This window comes from Schistosoma haematobium, chromosome 1 (assembly GCF_000699445.3).
Source record: "Schistosoma haematobium chromosome 1, whole genome shotgun sequence".
Lineage (NCBI taxonomy): Eukaryota > Metazoa > Platyhelminthes > Trematoda > Strigeidida > Schistosomatidae > Schistosoma > Schistosoma haematobium.
The window spans coordinates 60,900,689-60,923,946 of NC_067196.1; the positions used below are offsets into that span (position 1 = coordinate 60,900,689).

At 32.3% G+C, this 23,258-nt stretch overlaps 2 protein-coding genes across 2 annotated transcripts in view; both read left to right on the plus strand.

Annotated features, from left to right (window-relative positions):
• The window catches only part of NPR2_1 (Nitrogen permease regulator 2), a gene marked incomplete at its 5' end in the record, with an annotated part of 101,774 nt that extends 93,701 nt beyond the window's left edge, over positions 1-8,073 (plus strand). Inside the window, 3 exons of the mRNA XM_012939537.3 lie at positions 1,206-1,304; positions 2,136-2,227; positions 3,370-8,073. Of these exons, the coding sequence (XP_012794991.2) occupies positions 1,206-1,304; positions 2,136-2,227; positions 3,370-3,999 (821 nt within the window). The 3' untranslated portion in view covers positions 4,000-8,073. The remainder of the gene's footprint in view (positions 1-1,205; positions 1,305-2,135; positions 2,228-3,369) is intronic.
• A 4,829-nt stretch (positions 8,074-12,902) lies between these two features.
• NPR2_4 (Nitrogen permease regulator 2) lies at positions 12,903-22,835 on the plus strand (the record flags this gene model as incomplete). The annotated part of the gene is made up of 3 exons (XM_012939535.3): positions 12,903-13,000; positions 19,018-19,310; positions 21,813-22,835. The coding sequence occupies 3 exons, from the start codon at positions 12,903-12,905 to the stop codon at positions 22,565-22,567; spliced, it is 1,146 nt and encodes a 381-aa protein (XP_012794989.1). The 3' UTR covers positions 22,568-22,835.
• Positions 22,836-23,258: the final 423 nt, after the last annotated feature.

The following is a 23,258-nucleotide window of genomic DNA, read 5'->3' on the forward strand; positions in this document are numbered from 1 at the left end:
AACTAATTGAATCAAATTTTTATCGCCACTGTCTCGATCCCATTCAACAAGTGGTCTTAGTTTTATTTAAATATAATAGTGTGATCAGATTGTTCGAAATGTATTGCGCTATTATATCACATAGTTCAGATAATCTTCGTCTTCTTATTACATTATCGGAATTTATCAAAGGGACTAACTGTTTTAAATATAATAGTGTTAAATTAAGCTTAATTGGTTTTTGTTTTGTAGTGTGGAGTTTTGTCAATTTCTTAATTAATAGATCGATATCGGATTAAACTATAAATATGTCGTGTACTTTATGTGTTAGTCTTATTTGATGTTATTCTCTATTTTTGAATATCTCTATACGAAACAGAATTTTGTAGACTTGTCAGTTTTCGCTACAAGACGATATATCAGATGAAGAATTACAAAAAATGAGATAGCATCGGAGATAGTTATTCTTGAAACACGAGTGTAAAATAGGTTTAGATTCGTTGAATGTTAGATTTTCAGTGCACAATGTTGAGCAGTTATAAACTATGAGAGAGACGAGTTGTTCAGTCCTATAAAGTTTTTAATAGTTTTATATCCAAATAAATATTAATAACCATGGTTTTCCTTAATAATCTCAAATAAATTAAATATTTAATGAAATGCTTACAGTAGTGTATTTTTTGGCATATCCGGTGAATGGAAAACTGAATGTCGGACTTTTTCGACAACATAAGTTGTCGCTCCTTGAAAGAATAAATCATTAATTCAGATCAACACGTTTAAATAGTAAAAGCGAGCAAATCTGATCATACTACCGTTATGTCATTCAGCTTAATGGTGATTGTAAAGTGAGCTGTTCAATGTCTTACACTGTGGGAATATTAAAAATAGATCACTAATTTATTACTTATGCAAATAGTTTTATATTTAAGTAGTTTATTCTCTAAAGTACATTCCATCTTAAAGTCTATATCTTAACTATTTTGCTGCATAGTTTATAGCTGATCTTAAATACTATTAGAATAGTTTGATAGATGCATCAGTCTATCCATCCACATTTATCATTCGTGAATTGTCAACCGTTTTTATGGTAATCTATTTAATGATCAATCATTAGTTACCGCTACTCATAATTTGTGTATTTCACCCTGTTAATTTATCCTCTTTGCTAGTTCGCTTTTTTGTTAGTGTCGTTGTTCTCTTTGTGTGTGTTTATGTGTATTCAGGTCCAGTATGTGCTGGAGTTGTTGGACAAAAAATGCCGCGTTATTGCCTGTTTGGTGATACAGTGAATACTTCTTCACGAATGGAGAGTAATGGTTTACGTAAGTTTATTTTCTTTATCCGAAGAAACATTTTTAATTAAGATAGTAATGATAATGATAATATAATTCATTGACTCCATTAGTAGAAAGGTATCATAAACCGATAGACACAATAGTGAACAGTAAATCAGTCTATTTGGGTTGAATATATTTGCATAACTAAAATGTATTTTTCACCACGGTCTGTCATCATCCAGAGAGAAAAATTGTAAGCCAGTCAGATATTTTTTAGCAGATCGCCAGTCATAAATACATCGTGAAACTCTAGATCTCCGAATTCGACTCATCTTCACTAGCCTCTCTGTTACAATAGACAGATACTGTTTTGACTAGATTAATTATTTCACATGTCATTACCACTTCGATATGAAACTAATTATGCAATTTGGTCAATGAATTTTAATTTTAAGGTCTCATGGGAGTAGGGATCAGCTTTTCAACAGGTCTTTGACATGAACTAAAAATCGTAATTATTTCAAAATGTGTTTAAAATGTCTTCAAGAGCAAATGTATTCCACCCGTAATTAATCAATTTAATTGTCTACCAATGAATTCAGTTATTACAACTAGACTTTCTATCCATCATCATATAAAAGGTACTTGTATTCTGATATGTTTATCTGTTGTTTTGTTAAACGATAAATAGAAAAGACAATATGTCAAGAACTGTAGTATTTCTGTTGAAGTTTACCAGTATCTATCTGTTAATTAATCCTTATTGTCTACTATTTCTATGGCTATAAATACAATTAATATATGATAAAATTTCACCCCTCTTTAAATTTTTTTATTGTTCTGTTTTACTTTGCTACTTCTGTAAACATTTTCTAGCCTTAAAAATTCATATCAGTCAACAAACATTTGATGTATTGAAAACATTCAAATCATTTATTATGACTGAACGTGGTTTAGTTGAAATGAAAGTGAGTACATTGATTGTTGAATAAATTTTAATCTCGCTCTCTCTATTTATATATATTTTTTCAGCATGGGGTTATGGATATTGTTGCGCTTCATTCAAACAGCAATCCGATTAATGTTAGACCACCACTTAAAACCTGACATCACTGGATGGTCGCTTCGTCCTAATACGCGACTCGTCAGCGGCCCGCATCCACGGTCCCGCACGCGGGACTCGAACCCGAGACCTTTGGTCTCACGCGAATGCCTAACTTCTAGATCATTGAGCTGGCATCCAATGGTTTCGTTGTCCAATGTTTATATATATATATATATATATATATATATATATTCTTGCACATCTTTTGCATGTTAAATGTTTTGCGACTCTCAAAATTACTACAGTGATTCAGGTAGCCGGACTGCTCACCCACTCAGATGATTGACTGGTCCACCTTCATGAATTCAAAACTTATTAATATAATTAGCGCAGAAGAAAAAACAATTAACTTACTAAATATATATTATTAAACTATAAAATATAATCTTTGAGTTAAACTCATTAATCATTGTTGAAAATGAAAACTAAATAACATAAACAATAACTGGTTACTCTTCATTCTCCTCTTGTCTCCTGTATCTATCGATATTCATCGTTGTAGCTTGGAAACATGTCGCTGCCGATAATAATTAATAGAACATAGCATTTGTCGAATCCTATCACTTGTGTTTTGGTTGTCTCTTCACATATCTAAAACATGAACTGGTGTTCTTCAGTACAATCAACTGTTATAGGCATCAAAATTGATCTCTGTGGTTATCGATTGTGGTAACGTAAACATTGCAGTACTTAGATCATTGACTTCCTGATACTTTTTACTAATAAATATCTTGCGAAGTGTATAATCATTTCAAATAGCTTAGTATACTTATATTACCAACTGTTAATCAGTCGTTTGTGTCAAATGCATACTATACCTATTGACTACACCTGTTGACTAATTTTTAAAACAGAGAATTTTAAGGAAATGTATGTTTACAGTTGAATTTACCTATAATTTAATCTTAAATAATATTGAAAAGTGAATGTCGCTTAAATATTCTATTCTTCACATTGTTTTAATTCATAAATATATTTTTGTCCTAATAATATTCGTGTGTATAGGGTAAAGGTCGTCAAAAAACGTACTGGTTACATGGTGAAGATTGTTATATTGTTGATCCTATTCCTCCTGGTGCACAAATAGTTGGTGGAACATACGAAGGTGTTACAGGTCCAATACCTGCCGGTGCATTAACACATAAAGGAAATTCTGATTTCACCCAATCACCAGAACATGTATGTAATCCACAGTTAACCTCTCCTCCACCCAATCATCTTGCTGTGATTAATAATAAAGAAACCGTTGTTGATAATTCATTAAGGCGTAAATCTCACAGTTCACCTGCATCGCCAGCATTTAATTCACAATCTATCGTAGACTGTAGTAATATCATTAATGATAATAATAATAATAGTGATAATGTCAGTGTAGTTGGTACTGATCATCATCATTATCATCCTCAACAACATTTACAACAATCAAAATCTGCTGTTGAATCTAATGAAAGAGTTTCAATGAAAATTACTAATCCTTATCATCCAAATAATAATAATGATAATAATTCTGAATTAACTAATCCTAATCAAAGACGAGTAGCTGTTTGTCATTTAAATGATGATCAAGTTATTTATAATGTATCAGGTAGTAGTTGTGTTGATAATAATTCACAACAAATTGACGAGAAAGTTTAATGTGATGTACTGTAAAAAAGAAAAGTGAATAATTTAATTAGATTCTTGTGTGATTATTTCAGATTTTTTTCCAATTCTACGGATCACATCATTACTGATAACATTTGCTCTTTGTTTTTTCTAGCAATTGCTATCAAATTCATAGTGATATTTGAAATAACTTCAATTATTACTGTTGTTTATATTTGTGTACATGTATGTATGTATCTATGTATATATGTGTGTGTGTGTTCAAAGTAATGAAGCAATTCAGTTGTACAACATATATTCAATCTCTCTTCGTTTCTATGACTGTATACGTAAAATGAATTTTGCTCAAAAAGTGCTTTCAATATGATCTCACTAAATTATTGTGCCTAACAACAATCTATACATCTATTCTCTTAATCTCTATCATCTATTGATATCAGCAATATTTACATACAGAATCTACAAGTGTGTGTATGTATACCAATGTAAACTTGTATGTGTGTGTGTCTATTTGTGAATATAAAGTTTAATCCTGCCTATTGTTTATAAAACTATTTTTCCGTATTCTTATTTGTATGATTTCGTGTATGTAGATGTATTCGCACATACATCTATGATTATTTGGATTTCTTTATCACTAACATACATGTTCAGTATTTGGATGTTTTGAGGTATCCATTTATATGTGTACATCTCATTCAACTAATAATAATAATAATAATAATAATAATAATAATAATAATAATATGTACAATTTAGTTTCAGTATGTACTTTTTTAAAAAAAAGTCTTAATAAAACTAATATGGTTACTATCATTAATAAGTTAATTAGTTCATGAAAGAAACTTTCTGTACTTCTGATCTATACTGTCTTTCATTTTCCATTATATGTTTGTATATGTGTTTATTTCTTTCCCAATTTGTTTATTTTATTACTTTTTGGCATTCCTTAAAACACTTATTTCTGTTTATTTAATTTTCTCTGAGATTTATTATTATCACCGGTTCACTGAGAGAAAGAGAGGAAAGTCCATATCTTCAGCTCATTCCCAATAGTTTATTTTTAATTAGTTAAAACACAGAATCATGATTATAATAAAAGTATATGCGTTGACTAGTTTGCCTCACTATGTATATGGATATACATTTACATGTGTGTAGTATGTACAATAGTGAAAAATGAGTGTTGATTAATTCTTCGTTCTGTTCCATCACTGCTGATATCTTGTAAAATATCTTCTTACAAAATTTCTACTTTATATATGCCAAGATTGTTAATTAAGAGTTTTATGAACCACCAATCTGAACAGAAATACTATAATCCTCATTGTTCCCTTTCATTTGTTCATTTCTTTGTAAACAAAAAAAGAAAATAAAAACAACCTCCCATTATCGTTATCAACAATAACAGTGATCTCTGAACTAATGTAGAGAAGTTTAAAGATAGTGTAACATTTTATCCAATCTAATATTAATTAGGTTTATCATAATTTTCTGTATAAACATTCAGTTGACCATAATTTCTCACAGTAACTCACTTCTTTCTTTTTCTCTTTTCATACTTGACATTATCACAATTAAACAAATAAAATTATTGATTATGTAAATTACTACTACAATTACTATTATGACTACTATTGTATAACAGCTACTTATTCAGTGTTTTCTCACTCCTCACTTTTACCGTCGACATAACCTCCTCCTTCGTCATTACACTTTCTGATTATGTTTATTGCTTTTCTAAATGAAAAGGAAATAATTACGAGATGATATTTCTCTTATTTTTGTTTATTGGTGTAGTATGTAGTTTTGTTTATCAGTCTGCGTTTTTCACCTCTTTTTTCTTCGTTTTCTCAAAATAACTACTACGGAAATAATTAACAATCATCATTCTTTTATAACAATAATTGGAAGACCGTCAATATTGCCTATTTTTCTTCAAAACTGCCATCTGAAAAATACTGAAATTCGAGCTACATTCATTAAATATTATTGATTTACTTCACCTCTCGATTTTTAATATTACTGGGCTCTTCTAAAAACACAACTCCTGATGTTACTTGTATTCTTATCACTGTTGTTGTCTTGTGACCGTCTTTGTGATTCCTACTATATTTCATTCTTCCCCAGAGATGTTTACCTGTATATTTCTTTATTTCTACAAATCTACTTCTTCCATGTTTACATGCTAATTTTTTTCTTTTTTTTACTATATATATATATATATATCCACGTCCATAGCTACGTTATCATGTGGACATTAACTCTAACAATAGTGGACTAAATATGTGTAAATTAGACAAGCAATTCACATTCTCTTTCCTAACCTTCCCCCTGTCCACAGTTTACTGTTTTCGCTACTTCAGTTTTTTTATCACTTACCTTTATTATGACTACAATTATTATTGTGTCAACCCTACGGAAATCTTTTTCGGACCTAGTTATGCATATACATATTGTACTTGTTGAGTACGTGTACAGTATACATATATATGTTTCTTGTGTGTATATGTGTATGTATGTATGTATGTATGTTTGTTTGTGTGTGTATGTGCGAGTCGCACTACAATTTTTGAAATTATCACTTAAATAAATATGTCAAATAATTTAAGTGTAATTATGAATGTAACAATCGAACAAACAAGATAGATATGACTTTATTCTGAAAATATGCGCTGATCGTACTCGTATGATCCATTTTCTTTCTTGTTTTGTGAATAAGAACCTTACACAAGCCATCATTAACAAAACAATTTTCACAATAACGGTTAGTGCTGCTATGTTTTTTTCTAAAAAACTTACACATAAATGAACAAATAATAATAATAATAGTTGATATTTTGGATTTATAGTCTTCTACTCTTTTCGATTCGGCATTTTTTGGAGTCAAGTTTAACTTTTTAAAGTAGATAGTATTAAGAAACTAATTTGATGTTTATTACTGTAATCTATCAAAGTGACGAGATTTTTGTTCAGCTACTTATAAGTAGTAGTATTAGTTCTCGGAAGTATTCTCCGTATTTTCGTCACATGTTTATCACTTTGATCCAACAATGTGTATAGACTTAAAATAAACTGAGCCAAAATGTAGTCTGATATAGTAAAAAAATAGTGAAAATATCTCTCGAAATCCGTTTGTGCAATCCACATACGTATTTATGTTGGATTTAGTTGCATTACAGATACATTTTCTAAACCCGTCTCTGTCAAACACAGTCATAGTTTAACGAAAGTCAAAACAGGTAAACGGTGTCGCGAAACTTTAATCTCATGCTAAACTAATAAATTAACAAAATTATTTCAAGGACATAAAATCATGAGGCCGTATTAGAGAAAGGTAGGCGGTGAAAATTGGTGCATATAGAATAGTGATTAAAGGGCACAGCAAATGAATCCATCGGAACTTAGTCACGTTTATAGAAAATCGTGCAATTGTTTAATTGATAGATTTAACAAAAGACAGTCGTTCTGAGAACAAAGTGAGTTTTAGTTGGTGGGTGTTTGACTTAAATATAATTGGTTGATTCGTTTTTATTGATCGTGACCAACATATATCTCCTCTACTTATTTAGACATATAATCCCCATTTAAACATTCAAAACATGAAGTTCGTGCAAAGGATCTCTTTCCCGAGAATTTATTTTCAAGTTATACGATCGTATGTATATCTATATCAAATTTTAAGTAGTAATTCCATGAGGACATATGAACAGTGAATAAATTTGATGTAATCGTAAACTTATTATGCTAGATTGTGTAGTATAAATAGTAACAATAAAAGACTGTGCATAAATAAAAAGCCTTACAAAACCAATAAGTTACCAATAGAATGGAGTAAGATAATTAAAATGTTCTTGTCACAATAATTAAAGGTAATAGAGGGGTAAAATGAAATGATTCCGAACGTTTTTAGTGGAGTTTTGTTCTCTGAGCTGAATGGTTTGGTCGTGGAGCTTTCATCGTTCTTCTGAACAACAGAGAAATTCGAACACTTCACTCCGATCTCGAACGTCCCTGCAACTTTGACGTGGTGGTCGGAATTGCCTATTGTGATGAACCAACCAGGCTATACTGGCCGGAACAACCGTTCCTCAAGGTCTTACAATACCAGACATGTTGGTTAAAGAGCAGCAAACCAAGATCCGAGGGTGAAGTCGTACTGCTGACTGTATAGAGGTGTGACGGCAGTAAGGCATTTCTCTCAGACAACTAGCATAACTGAGGTACTACCTTTACATAAGAAAGGGTGAGGTCAGAAAAAGTCGACCCTATAAATACATACCTTGCCTTATCCCATGGATTTCCGTCTCCGGTGGAAAGGTCCCAACAATAGGGAGCCAACACGAAAATTACCCACATGAAGGTCGTTTAATGGGCCTCAAGCAGTTGTCCCTTGAGCACTACAGTCACGCTCTCGGGTCACTAAGTCCACCTCTAATCCTATTTCCTTTTCAGATACCTCTAGCAGAACCCTTCCACAGTGTGGGCAACCGGGAAGTGCAAACCGCCCTCATACCTATAGCAGCACTCATGCCCACCGTAATCATAATCAAAATGAAATAAAGTGATTTCATAAACATTTATGATTAAAATCATAGGGATATGAGAAGTAAATAAAGAGCGAGGGAAATACTTTCAAGTACGAAATAAAACAATAATAGTGATTGTTTAAGGGGATGGTAATGGTCGGGACAAGAAGTACTTCTTTTGTGCACACAATCTGTCAGAATGTACAACTGAACTAGTTGAGGTAAGATAATTCTTTCAGAAAGTCATTAAATTTGAGTGTAAAAATAAAACAAGGACACAAAACTTAAAACGGGAAATTTATGCAAAAAGATACTCTTGAGTAAATCTGTGAAACAATAAACTGGGAACCAGACCAGATAGAATGAATAAAAGGTAGATTCCCAAACAAGGTAAAAGCAAGACTTGAAGATTGTGTATGACAATGTGTTCCGTACAAATTTTACAGACATTCTATTGTGGACACAGAGTCAAAGCAAATTAAGTTCGAAAATGATTTCAACAGAGAAATAAATGACAAACACTGAAGATCGCATTAAGTATTTGTGCGTGGTCAGGGAAACTAAAAGAATTCAAAAATGTTTCCTATATGTAGACATGCTCTATTATATTTATAGAACTACTCTCTATGAGTTTGCAGATACCATGAACGGTACCTTTTCTGTCTATACAGGAACTAAATGTATTGTCATAACTTCTGATAGATAAATGTCTTCGAAGGATTCCTGAACATCTCTCGACGTTTTATGTCTAAATTTCTCAACGACCTTATTGGGACAGGTGTATTAAATAAGCCTTTGATCATTATTCTAAAAGTTTACAGGCTACGTGGATTCTCCTAGACAGGTTTGGAGAAGTACGTCAATATCTGTCTTTAAATACAATTTTTTATTTGTATAGAGTTCGTTCTTCAGATTCCTGAAATCCACCAAGCTTTTATCATTACTAGTGTTTAATTTCATAATGTTTAGATGATCAACTTATATATAAACTTCCAACGGACGTTTACATTACCGTTTTGTGTATATTATTGAATTAACAAATCTTATATACTGTCATATGAATTATTTTTGAGTAAAGTAACCGCTTAAACCTTCAGTCTTTCTTAGCTTTGAAGAATTCCCCATGGAATTCTATACGAATTTTCATAATCATACTATCTCGTTTTCATTCATCCATATACTTGGGGAAATCAATAAGGATAATTTTTTACATAACATTTTCAGACAGGCTTTTACGGTAAATGGTGTTTTATTTTACTTCAAACCACTTAAATATTGTGTAAGTAGTCATCTTTTATTTTTTATAATTGTTAAAGTCAATATCTAAGTATAATTTACTAAATATCCACAGATGAGCAGTTTATTTTCTTATAAAATTTACCATTTGTTAAATCAGATTCCCTGAACCTTTGTGATGCTAAATTCTTTACTGAGGTTTAGGCTCTCATAAATCCATGATCTTTGATTTCTGAATAAAATCCAAAAACAAAAATGTGACAGGAGATCTATTTCTAAGGTTATTTCATTGTCAAAATTTAGTGGGTGGGAAAATTATTCCGAATGGGTTTGAAGTTATTGAATTTGGAACTGGTATAAATTTAAGCGCTTAACTAATCAGTTAAAATAAAAAATTCATGCATCAGCTTCAAAACTTCATTAGAAAATTTCCAAATACAATGGTCATCCAAAATTAATTTGAAGTATTCTTTAGCTGAAAATGCTGAAAAATGCCAGACATGTCGGTTGGAGAACAGTAAGACTAGAAGCACCAAACCAAGATCCAAGGGTGAAGTCGTACTGCTGACTGTATAGAGGTGTGATGTCGTGTTCACAAACCTAACCTTTGCATCCAAAAGAAGTGTGTACAACCACTTTCGATACCTTGGCCATCGATATAGGGGCGTTTGTAACAGAACATTGATAAACTATTTTCGTACTTCTTCCATTTTGTTTTTTTAACTTTGTATTTTAAATATTCTCAACATTCATCTCTTGATTCTTACATAACTACGAGTCTACTGACCATTCATCAAAATATTCTGTTCCTTCGCTTTTTCATATGTTATGTAACGAAGCAACTTCTTGATTTTCGAATAATTTGATTATCATTAATCCTCTTTCTTCCAATTACTCAATGTTGATTTATAATTGAAATGTCATTATGTAATTCTTACGTAACGTATCCACTAGATGAGTATTATTTCATTATTGTAAATCATACATGTTTATATTAGTGAAGAGTCATAATGAAAAATTAATTGAAAAGAAATCTCTTCGCTTGATTCGTTCCTTCTTTATTCTTTAGCTTCTTGAGAAGTTCTTTTTCAGAATAGTCTTAAATATTAATTTAAAAAATCTCTTAAATATAATTCACAAACTACTCTCTTAGTTTATTAAGGCTTACATATCTGGTTAGTTTAAGATTAACCTAATAACAGACTAATATTTCCATGATGAATATTCTTTTCGATAAATTATCTTCAGGTTCTACAATTATATATCCAAAGTAATAATCCGGAAGATGGCCAGGTTAAGGGCAAAGTGTATCGTTTAAAGTTAAAGCATGTGAATTTAGGAATGTCAAACAAAATAGAATAAAATTGTTAATGGGGATATGACTCATATAGAATGTTAACTTGAATCTGCATATATGTTAAGTGGAAATCTATGATCCATGATCAGAATAAATATGGGTCAGATAGGGTGAGAGAAATTATAGTGCAATTACAATTCGATCAAATGTTTAATAGAAGACGATACTGTGTGAAAAAATATTAGTAAGACATAATAAGGTGGGATGAATGCAAAGTAAATGAATCATGTATTGGGCAGATTAACAGGGATGTTTAACCAATAATAATAATAATAATAATAATAATAATAATAATAATAATAATAATAATAATACAAAGATTTGTGAATAAAAATAACAGAGAACATTAAATTTGACTACGAAAGGTCTTAAGTACAGTAGTCAAATTAGGTCATTCAATAGCTAAGGTTAGTATTGTTTAATTGGCCTTGAGGTTGGCCAGGGGATCAAAAGAGGTTAATGATATTACTTTTGTACGCATAGCTCAGGTTTCTTCATCCGTTTGAAGGATTTTATATCTGTCAAGCTTTGGCAAAAAATTACTGACTCGATAAATAATTGAAAGGGATTGGTTTATGCTAGCACCATCTCCAAAAAAATACTTGAAAATGGAATTTTTAATCATAACAACTTGTAGTGTCGGTTTCTATGTTAAACTCATATACCTTATTCTAGTTTCTGGACAGGTCAATTTATCCATTTTTCTTGAGTCATGTTTTAACTGTGTTAATTATTCACTTATTAACCCTGATTGTTTCTATATAAGCGTGTGTGTGTTTACACTTCTTATCTTATTCATCATATGTTTGTAATTTATTTTTATCTGGCTATAAATATAGATTGAAAAAGAGTTGGCTCACACGTCTTCAACACTACGCGTCATTTCGTTTCGTTCTCTTCTATTCACTTCATGTCTCTCATTATCTGTTCAGATCAGTGAATGTACAAAATATAAATATTCAAAAATCCATTCTCGTATTCGACTTATTTAATTCCATTATTCACTAACACGAGTTAAATCAATGATTATATACAACGATTGTCTAAATGTATATTTTAATAACAAACAATCAGAAACAATCAAACTGGAATCGGATTCTAGGCCACTAAAAACGAATCAATAAAACATATTTTAAAATCTTTTTTGTTATAATCTACATTAATAAAGGGATGAAACTTAATTATATATATATATATAGTCACGGCTCGAATAGCTCAGTGGTAACGTCTCTGACTGTGAAGCTGGGTGACACGAGATCGAATTCGCCAGGGAGCACCAGTTCCCTCAAGATTACAAGTATACCTTACTGACGAGTGCCAAGTAGCACGAAACCCGGGTCCAGGGTTTCCTGTTGACTACCTCCAACCACCATCTAAAAATGTATATCCTCTAATACAAATGATATCAAGATATAAAATTCATATTAGAATTATTATTTGAAATTTGAAAGAAAAAAAAACACAAACAAACAAACAAACTAAGTTTATTAATCAATTAAGATGAGTACAATTGATCATTTGATTTACACTTTTTTTTATTAGTCCCTATATCCATCAATCAAACAAACAAAAAAACAAAAACAAAAACATCAACTAATAAAAATCAATAATACTTCATATGAATATACATCAATAAAGTGCATAAAATTATAGTTTCTTTATTCAAAATATAAAAAACTATTCATTTAAACAAATAAATTATTTATTGAATTTTAAATTAAGAGCGCTAATTGAATATAATTAGGGTAATTGAAATAAAACATTGAAATTTTAAAAAAAAAAAAGTTATTTAAAGATTTTGAAAAAAAAATATGAATTTTAATAATTCAAATATTGATAGAAATTTAAATCATCCTATATGGTTTGATAATCAGAAATCTACAAATTATACAACTATTACAAAAATGAAGTAAGTATATTTGTTGTTGTAGTTGTTGTTTTTGTTTGTTTTTAAAAAAAAATAATCCAACTTCTTAATTAAAGATGATACTTTTTGAGATGATGGAGTTTGTGATGATGATGATGGTGTCGTTGAGATGAACGATGAAAGAGACCCAAAATGCCGTGGTACGGCCGAGAGTGCGGAGAGTCCGCTCTCTTTCTCCAAATGCTCTCACATGGCCACACGTATATAGCCTCTGTCAAGGAAGTCCTACTCACTGCCTTCTTGTGGTAGGGGTGTTGTTTACGGAATTGAGAGGACGAAAAGCGGATGTCTGGCGCTTTAACCGGGTTGGTGGACATGGAAAGTCCACCTAGGGGAGTTGGAAAACCCTGATTCCAAACCAATGATGCACATGGGCTCCAGTATCCTGAGGGAAAAAAAATGGCATATGAACCAATCGTTGGTGACTGGCTACCATGGGACTGCATCTCCTTACAATGCTCCACTATCTTGTGGATCAGACCTGTAGGTCGAAGTCTCCAGGTGTGGCCCCCTAAGAAAACCACCTGCTTCGGTTTGGGCACCCGGGCAGTATCACAGCCCTCACACATATCAAGTGAGATCTGTGTGGCGCGTATGTATTTGGTGCCTCCTTGTACCAATATCTATGGGTTAAAATAAATAAAATAGTAAATCATCTAGTTCAGAGAATAAAACTTCCTCAAAATGATACATTTGTTTTCTTTCGTGGAATAGTATTTCATTTTAGTGTTCTGTAGATTAAAAATAAAGAGAATTTAATGGAGAAAATTTTCTTTTCGATGAAATCATTTACTTAAGCTGTATATTTGTACTTCTAGTTATATGGAAAATATATGTCTATAGAAAGATAGAAAAGATAGCATCATAAATTGATTCGATACTCTTATTATCAAATGAGGTTACGCATGGCTTTTAAAAAGGAAATGTAAAACAGTTACTAGTTCAATATAGGAGCATTTAATCAACTATGAACACATCGCTCCAAAAGTCTTCTTTTAAAATAATCTACATAGTCAAAGGAATTGGATCGAATAGAAGTTGAATCAAAATCTTATACACTGCTGAAGCATTGACAATCCATCAACTCAAGCCCGAACTTTACATGCAAAAACGATACGTTCAACCTCTGATCCTTCCTTGGTCCTAATTCCCTTTAATAGTTTGTTTCGGCTTTTTTCCTTTTTACTTAATTATTATTGATTTTTAAAATTATTGTTTTGCAATCTTAAATTCTAATCCGTTATTATTATCACTACCCTTATACAAGTTTTGTTGATTATTATTCCGTTTTTATCATTGTAACCTTTATGTTTGTCGTTTTTGTTCATATCTGTCAATTGGACAATTATCTGATCCATGAATGATTTTCATCCTTACATTCCTTCCTTACCCTTTGATTATTGCATAACCGCATTTGATAATAGGAGTATCGAATCAATTTTCTATCCTTTTATAGACATAGATTTCCTATATAACTAGAAATACGAATGTAAAGCTTAAGTAAATGATTTCATCGAAAAGAAAATTTTCTTCATTGAATTTTCTTTATTTTTGTGTAGATTACTTTATAGTATATGCTAACTGTAATGATGTGTCAGTCACTATATGTAAGAATGAATATGAACTAGATATTGTGTTCAGTATTAGACTTACATTAAAAAGAAATTATATTGGTATAAAATTGCTTGTGGGAGATAACCGTCTCGTATTCAACTCAGATCGAACTCGACTGATCATGGCTTTTCATTAGAATTCTAGGAGTCATATCTTGAAGCTAGTCACTAGTGAGGACCAGATTACTATTAGTACTGGGGATTTCTAAAGATTGTAGAAGTTATCAGTTGAAACTGGTTGATACCTTTGCGATCTATCGTTGTAAATGTTTCAGATTAGTAGTGGTCTCAGTGGGTTAATAACAATGTCACTGACTATGATATTCTGTAACATAGGCATACTTACGACCTTACACTCGGACAAACCCAAATCATTCAAAGTTCTCTGCCAGTGCAGTCCTAAACATTCAATGGGTAAAAATTCTATGATCTGCATTTTCACTTTTATCTGTAGGCCACTGCTTTATTACAAACATGGTTGAACTTTAGAATTCAAAGTTTCTTAATTGAACTTTATGGAGTGTATCTGGATGTTATTCATCAGCGTGTAAATAGCTGTCATTGACGTATTACTGACGGAAGTTTGCGGAGATTATTGAGTTTTATGCTTTACGTCATGGATAGACCTTATTTAAAGAACTACTGAACGTTAGAAACCACTAAACTGCTGCTACTTCCTTATGTGTAGTTCATTACAAGTACGCACTCATAACCCGACGGTGACTGAACCATGGGCCTTCGGACCTCGTACTGAGCACTCAAATTTTAGGCAACTGACCCGAGTTCCACCGGTTACGTGTTTGGCTTCATGCTAAGACGAAAAAACTTTCCAGTGTTTCTTGGTTTCTAAACGTCCAGTTAGTGATGTGAACTATATTATTATTTAATAGAATAAAATGTATAGATTTGTTCAGTTTGAATAAGATTTTTACTAAACCGTTTCATCCATAATTTTGGACACCACAGTAATGCACACTCACTACCCTGAACATAATCGAATCCAAGAATTTTTGTCTGTTGGATGAAAGGTCATAAATGCTAACTGTCAAACTAAATTACTGAAACAGGGTGACATTTTAGACTATGGCATCACAATTTCACAATCCGTTTTATGTATATACCAATCCAACGTGTTGTTATTTACCAATCAAATCCATTTCGATTGTCAACTAGAGATACTATCAGTTGACTATTGTGGATACTGAAAATTATTTGATTTTAATAGAAGTATATCTCTTCAGTTCTTTTTATGTTATTGGTGCGCTCTCACAACTCTATCATGTCTAACAAGGAACTTTCAAGTCAACTATGGAGCACAAAATGGTTGACTTATTGTGCTGAAATCCTGTTATCCACAAATTAACTGAAGGTGAAAACGTGAACTGGTGAGTTCCAGCTCAATAATCTAAATTCATTGTGCTACTAGTGGGATTCGTAAGTTCTGACCCCTATCTCGGATGGGTTAGGGAGTATTAATTACTGAAAAAAGTTCAAGATAAACTAAGACATCTGTCCACTGTCAATCTATATTAACTAGTCGTTTATCCGACATTAGTTCTTGGTAAAAATTGTGTTCAAAATATCGGAAGGTCTCCACAAAAATACAGAAATCGATCAATTATGTTACTTATTAAAACTATATATCTTTTTTTCACAGTATACTCAGAGATATAAGTACAAATAATTCAAAATTGATCATATTGTGTCTTCAAATGACTTTTTGTCAAAATTTGATCTGAACTAAATTAACAGTGGTAGCATTGGTTGTATCAAAGTTAGAAGTACGCATTTTATTTAGTTAATCTAACCAGATCAGTTAGCTAAGTCTACTAGTATTTTACCGATAAATCGATGGGAGATGTAGGTTTACGTTGTCATTGCTTTATACTTGCATTTATTTAGGCTTTAAAATAAATCCCTCAATAGAAACGTGAGGACTTACGACTTAAAGTGGTCTTTGTAACTGAAATTAAACAAAAGGTCCTACAGAATCACAATTAGTCCAAGCTTCATCAAACTTACTGTTAATATTCAAAATGTATTCTTTGGAAATGAGATGTTTTAGGTTGCTTACATTAATTATTAGTAATTATTAAGATGATAAGCAATCATTTCTCTCTATTGAGATCAAGATTATCACTGATCAGGTTCATCTGAGATGGATGAATTGTTTAAAGGATCTTATTTTTTTATTTCAATTAGTTTCATGTTTCGTATTTTCATTTAGGGATTTAAATTTAGATTTGTTTAAGTCAGTTGTCATTGGTAGGGCAAAATATGTTTCTGTTGTCAATTATTTCTAATCCTGGTGACCCTTAATATGATGTTGAGTGAACATATGCATGAGCTGTAAAAGATTATTAATATAGTATACTGGAAGATCTTTTAACCGACTGTTTTTAATTCGCGGTTGGTTAACCTAAATATTGCTGATGAAGAAAGCACTGGACAAGCACAATTACCAGGGTTTAATGCGGCCTTCATACGAGGTACCGACAAGCTAAACGAATTCAGAATAGCTCTCAACAACAAGTTCCAAGTTTTACAAGAGCTACTGAAAGAAGAAGAAATTACTATGGAGGACAATTCTAAAGAGATCAAAGAAGCAAAAACTTTAGTGTCAGGAGGTTCTGGATCGCAACAAGCATCATCATAAGGAATTGATCTCTATGGAAAACCTGAACAAGATTCTAGGAAGGAAGGACAAAAAGACAGCAATCAACAACAGTAGAGAAAGTCAAGGCACAACCTGAATACGCAGAAGCAAACAAGCAAGTGAAGAAGAACATTAGAGGTGACAAGCAGAAATACGTGGAACACCTAGCAGCAACAGTGGAAAAATCTGCAAGAGAATGAAATGTGAAACAACCAGATGACACGACGAAGAAACTGGTAGGGAAATATGGTACTCCAGAGTGACCAGTCAAGAGCGAGGAAGGCAAGCCAATCACTGAGATTCAAGAACTGAGAAACAGATGGGTAGAACGCTTTGAAGAACTCTTGAATAGGTCAGCTCCATTGGATCCACCAGACATCGAAGCAGCACATACAGACCTTCCTATGTCACTCCACGGACGATCAAAGAAATCAAGATGACTGGTCATCAGAGAAAACAAGAGTGGGAAAGCAGCAGGACCTGACAATAGACTGAAATCGAACACATAAGTAACTTCAGACATGATCCACGTTCTACTCAGGAAGATTTGGGAGGAAGATTAAATGTCACTGACAGACTTGGAAGAGGTACTCCTCATCAAGGTACCAAAGAAAGGAAATCTGAACATATGCGAGAACTATAGAGGAATCACACTATTATCGGTACAAGGAAAGGTTTTCAACAGAGTGTCACTGAAATGGATGAAAGATTCAGTAGACGACCAACTTCGAGGTCAACAGTCCAAATTTCTTGAGGATTTGTTGTTCACAGACCAAATCACGACACTACGGATCATTGTTGAGCAATCAATTGAATGGAACCCGTCACTATACATCAACTTCCTTGACTATGCGAAGGCGTTTGACAGTGTAGATAGGAACTCCTTGTGGAACCTTGTTCAACACTATGGAGTGAGTAGCTGATAAAATCGTCAACAGCATTCCTACAATTGAAGAACGTATGGGATTAAAAACAACTGCAAACCAACATCACAGTCAGAATCTTCATTACGAATGTCAAGACAGTTCTATTGTACGGAGCTGAAACTTGGGGAACTACTACAACCATCATCAAAAATGTATAAGTATTTCTAAACAATTTTCTACTCATGATACTCAATGTCCGTTGACCGGATACCATCAGCAACAGACTGCTGTGGGAGAGAACAAACCATCTTACAACTGAAGAGGAAGTCCGGAAAAGACGTTTGAGGTGGATAGAACATACATTAAGAAAGTCACCAAACTGCATCACAAGGCAAACGCTAACTTGGAATTCTGAAGGGGAACGGAAAAGAACACACTGCGCCGAGAATCGGAAGCAGACATGGAAAGAACGAATAGCAACTATAGAGAACTGGAAAGGATTACTCAGGACAGAGTTGAATGAAGAATGATGGTGGGCAGCCTGTGCTCCTCCACCACGTGGGGTAACAGGCCTAAGTAAGTAATACATTAAATACATTATTTATACAACTTTCGCCAGTTGTCCCATGCATGCTTTATGATTCTTTCAATTCTTTTATTATAACAGTTACTCTCTGTTTCCCTTCCTGTTGTATTTAATTTGATCTTCTCAATCTTCTGCTGCCAGATATTCCACTTCTGACTGATGTTACATGCTACTTATATCTGTCAACATAAGTAGCACATACCACAATATTATTTCAATATTTTTATTATGTGAAATTTTTTTCTAATTGAATTTTATGTTAATTTTCTATCAATTAGCTATAGTCGATATCCAAATCGAAAGCTTACACCAGCCGCTACTTCAATTCGACTTCGTCGTAATGAAAACAATTGTTATGCAGTATCTGGTCATCAGAGAACACCAAGTGCACCTAATCTAAGATGTGATATACCAGTGAACTATCAGCATGATAGACAAGAGGACAATTTGTTCAAGTATCATAGACCTCGTCAATTATTACGTCGAAAAGATTCTATTCAAGCTGCACCTCCACATATTTTATCCGAAGATAGATCATTGTATAAATCTACGTTTACTGGACAGATGGGTCGTAAGTTATCATCTACTATGTTCAGGATGCTATATAGTTCATAAACATTGCTTACTAGTTAAGTATTATATTGTTCTGACAAAAAGTCCTGTTAGTCAGGACTGAATGTTTGAATATTTCAGTAAACGTCAACTCAAAGTCTTATTAAAACCTTCTTAATTATGTAAGAAAACACTGTCTTCATTAAATTCGAGGTAATTATGTCTAGTTATTTGAATTCAGAGAACAACTTTATAATAAGAATTGTGCAGTTCTGAAATAATCATACTCAGTCACTTTAAAATACTGTATGAGTTATGTTCGTTTAGTTCTAAACTTATAAAGGAAGAGCGACTTTTAAATTTAATTTTCAGTCAATGAAGCTTAGTTGTGATACCACCTAATAATTCTTCATAGTGATTATCAATTCAACAAGATATACAGGTTTTGCCAACTTCAGTTTAATAATTTCTCATGTAACTGTCCTATTTAAGAATAAATCAAACAACAGGGAATCGTTTCTCATCTAACTATTGAAAAAACGTGAATTTCAACCTCGACTGATCTCTTCTAGTTAAATACTACTATTTATATAATATCTTGGTCTTTTATTGTCCCTGACTAAATATATTAGACGAAGTTTCAAAAAGGCAACTTAGCAGAACAGTAACTCATTTTACAAGTCTTCCTATAACATTCAATTTGTTTATATATAACGGGTCTGATCTCTACACAGAATATTGGTGAATTGGAGAATTTACTAAAACTTGAGTTCAAAAACGGACATATTCTTATAAACATTTACCTATCTTTAAAGTCAACATATTTATATTAAAAGTACTGCAATTGTAGAAGAATATCAGCATTCAGGAAATAGCATATATTCATATTGAAGATTATGGATGTGAGTAATGGAATCAATAATAGTTAAACATGTACGAAAAAATAAACATTTTTGATAGGGAATATGAACTTGGAAGACAGTCAGCCTAAAATCAAAGTCATATTAAGCGAGAAAACGAGCTTCCGTAAGCATAATTTTTATTGATCAAATTTTTTTCTATGTGGTGAAATTATTGGATTTCAAAAACACGCCAATATAAACAGTGATGTTTAGTGTAAGGTTCACCTCTCAGATAACATGACAAAGTAGGTCAAAACTAAGGACTCAAAATAAATGGGAATAATTATGTAACATAACATTCTTATATTGGTTGTTTGGATCTTAATATTGATGTTTAGGACTGCAATTGATTAGTCTCTTATTGGCATATGTACACTCTGTGAGAATTCTGTTGATATTAACGTTAATTCACAACCATTTTAAGCAGAGATAGATGATGGCTAGCAGTAGGATCCAGGACGCGCACTTCATACTGTTTGAGACTCGTTAGTTACATGTACTTGAATCTCAGAGTTTATATCCATTTCGGGACTCTAACCCAACACTGCTTCAAAAGCTCCAAACCTGGAATCAGTAGCTAATTGGATAACACGATGGCGTTTGAAGCGAACGGTACTGGATTCGGGTCCCGGGGTGAACATGAGCTTTGGAATCCATGTACGACCAGCTGACATGTCCCAAACAGGACCAAGCGCGCGTCCGGGATTCAACTGTAAGCTATCATCATCTCCGCTTATAATAACATTCCTAATAGTAGTCAACCGCATAAGTGCCTTTTGTAAAAGTAAACGTAATAAACGCATACTGTGCGTATTACGTCGATATTGCCTTAATTCAAAAGCATTATAAGCAAAGATGGATAGCGGCTAGCAGTGGAATCTAGGACGCGCATTTCGTTCTATACTCAATACGCACAGTATGCACATTCGCCAATAAAAGACTGATCAATTTCAGTCCTAAACATCAATGGGAAGATTCAAGTAAACAATACCAAGTGAATTTAAACTTCACCCCATTGCACAACAAGTGGCTATCAGGACTCAGTAGCTAAGTAGATAACGCGATGGCGTTTGAAGCGAACGGTACTGGGAACGAGTCCCAGAGTGAAAATCAACTCTGAGATGCAAGTACAACTAACTGACGAGTCCAAAATAGGGCGAAACGCGCGTCCTGGATTTCACTGCTAGCCACTATCCATCTTTGCTTATAACACTTTAAATTCGATTGTTTACAAATAACTAGTTCAGAATTGGAAATAAACATCACTATTATAAAATGGATACTGGTCGAATGAATATAATACTAAGCTTTGCAAATGGAATACACAGCAGAAGACTGTAATGATTTTAACCAAATAATTTCGCTACTTTGAAGCTTTAATTCAGTTATTTCTATTTGCAACTGATATGTCAACTATTCTGATTTTAGACCATAGTGTTCTACAATGCCCTATATCAATAAGGTCCCTGTGGCTAATTTTACTTTATCATTGTTGCAAATATATATATCCGAGGTAAATGTTTATATTCGACACGTAATTTTTATCCGCATGTCCTATGATTATTTATGTAGATTAATTAATGTTACTTTTTAAAATTTCCATTTATCTATTCAAATAGCCCGTCCATCTAGAGTCCAACCACGTGAACAAGGTATAAATGGTCTGGAGACAGCTCAACAGAAAGTCAAAAGCCTTCTCGAATCAAAGGATTTAACTCATATAACTGAAGATGTATACAAACAAATTTATCCTTTACCAAATGATTCGACTTATAATACTGACTTCAACGAACATATTTTCCAAGATGTTTATTCGGAAAATACATTACCAAACATTAATTCTAAAATGCAAGATAATTCAACTGATTATCGAGAAAATTACCATTCATGGATTAAACCATCAAGAAATGATGGGATTATGCAACGAATGGGGTACAATTGGAAACCTACGCCTGCTGTATATCTTCCAGAAGATCCTAGTAAACATGAACCAATAGAATCTAGTACAGTGTATCGATCGAATTTTATTGATTTTTCTAAAGAAAAAGTAAAAACTCGTATGAAACCTAGTCAAAAAGCATGTTATTCCGCTATTCAAGCAGATAAATTATTAAATAGTTTTGATGGTAGACAAGAAAGAATACCAAAAACATTATATCGTGATTCATTTATTGGTTTACATAATGTAGATAATTGGAGTGATAGACATATATTACAAAACTCATCATCGGTTACATCACGAACTGGTAGATATCAACAAAATGATGATATGTATTGGTTTGGTATAGATGTAATACCATATAGAGATACAAAAGAATCAGTTTTTACAGAATCATGTTATATAGAGAATCCTTATCAAAAATTACAAGTTTAATACAAAGATAATGAATGATATATACAAATGTAAGAGTATAAATAACAATTTAACATTTATAGTATCATTCTATCAAAACTAAATTAATTAACAATAAGTTTATGAATTTAGTTTTTTTGATTAGTAAACTTCTCAACTCTCATTTTATTTTACTTGATTGTTTTTTTTTTTCTTTGTAATAATTAACTGGAACAGGTAATTTTAGTAATACATGAATTACTTATGTACTCTTCATTCATGCAATTATACATTGATAAAGGCGCCAAAATACTTTCCATTTTGTTTTTGTTCATCAAATCTAATTCAAATTAATTTATTCATATAATTGATCTTTTCATATTGTCGTATTAGTCAGTTAATTTGAAATTTTTATGTAGCTCGTTCACCATGGAGTAAACAATGAAGAAATAGGTCTCATGAGTAATTTATAAACACATAAGTAGTATTTGTATATTTTAGCAACGTTTTCTCAATCGAATATTGTTATAACTTCTGAACCTGTGTTCCCTGTTTATTGTATAACATAACGATACCGCCAATCAGAGAGCAGCGAATTATCGACCGAACCAGTGACGCATAAAACACGTGCGAGCAACCTAGAGTCCTGATTGGTCCTGCTTTCCGCCTAGCCTAGTCAGTCGAGTCCAGAACACTAATCTCGGCTTCTGTAATATGAATCATATATTTCAAA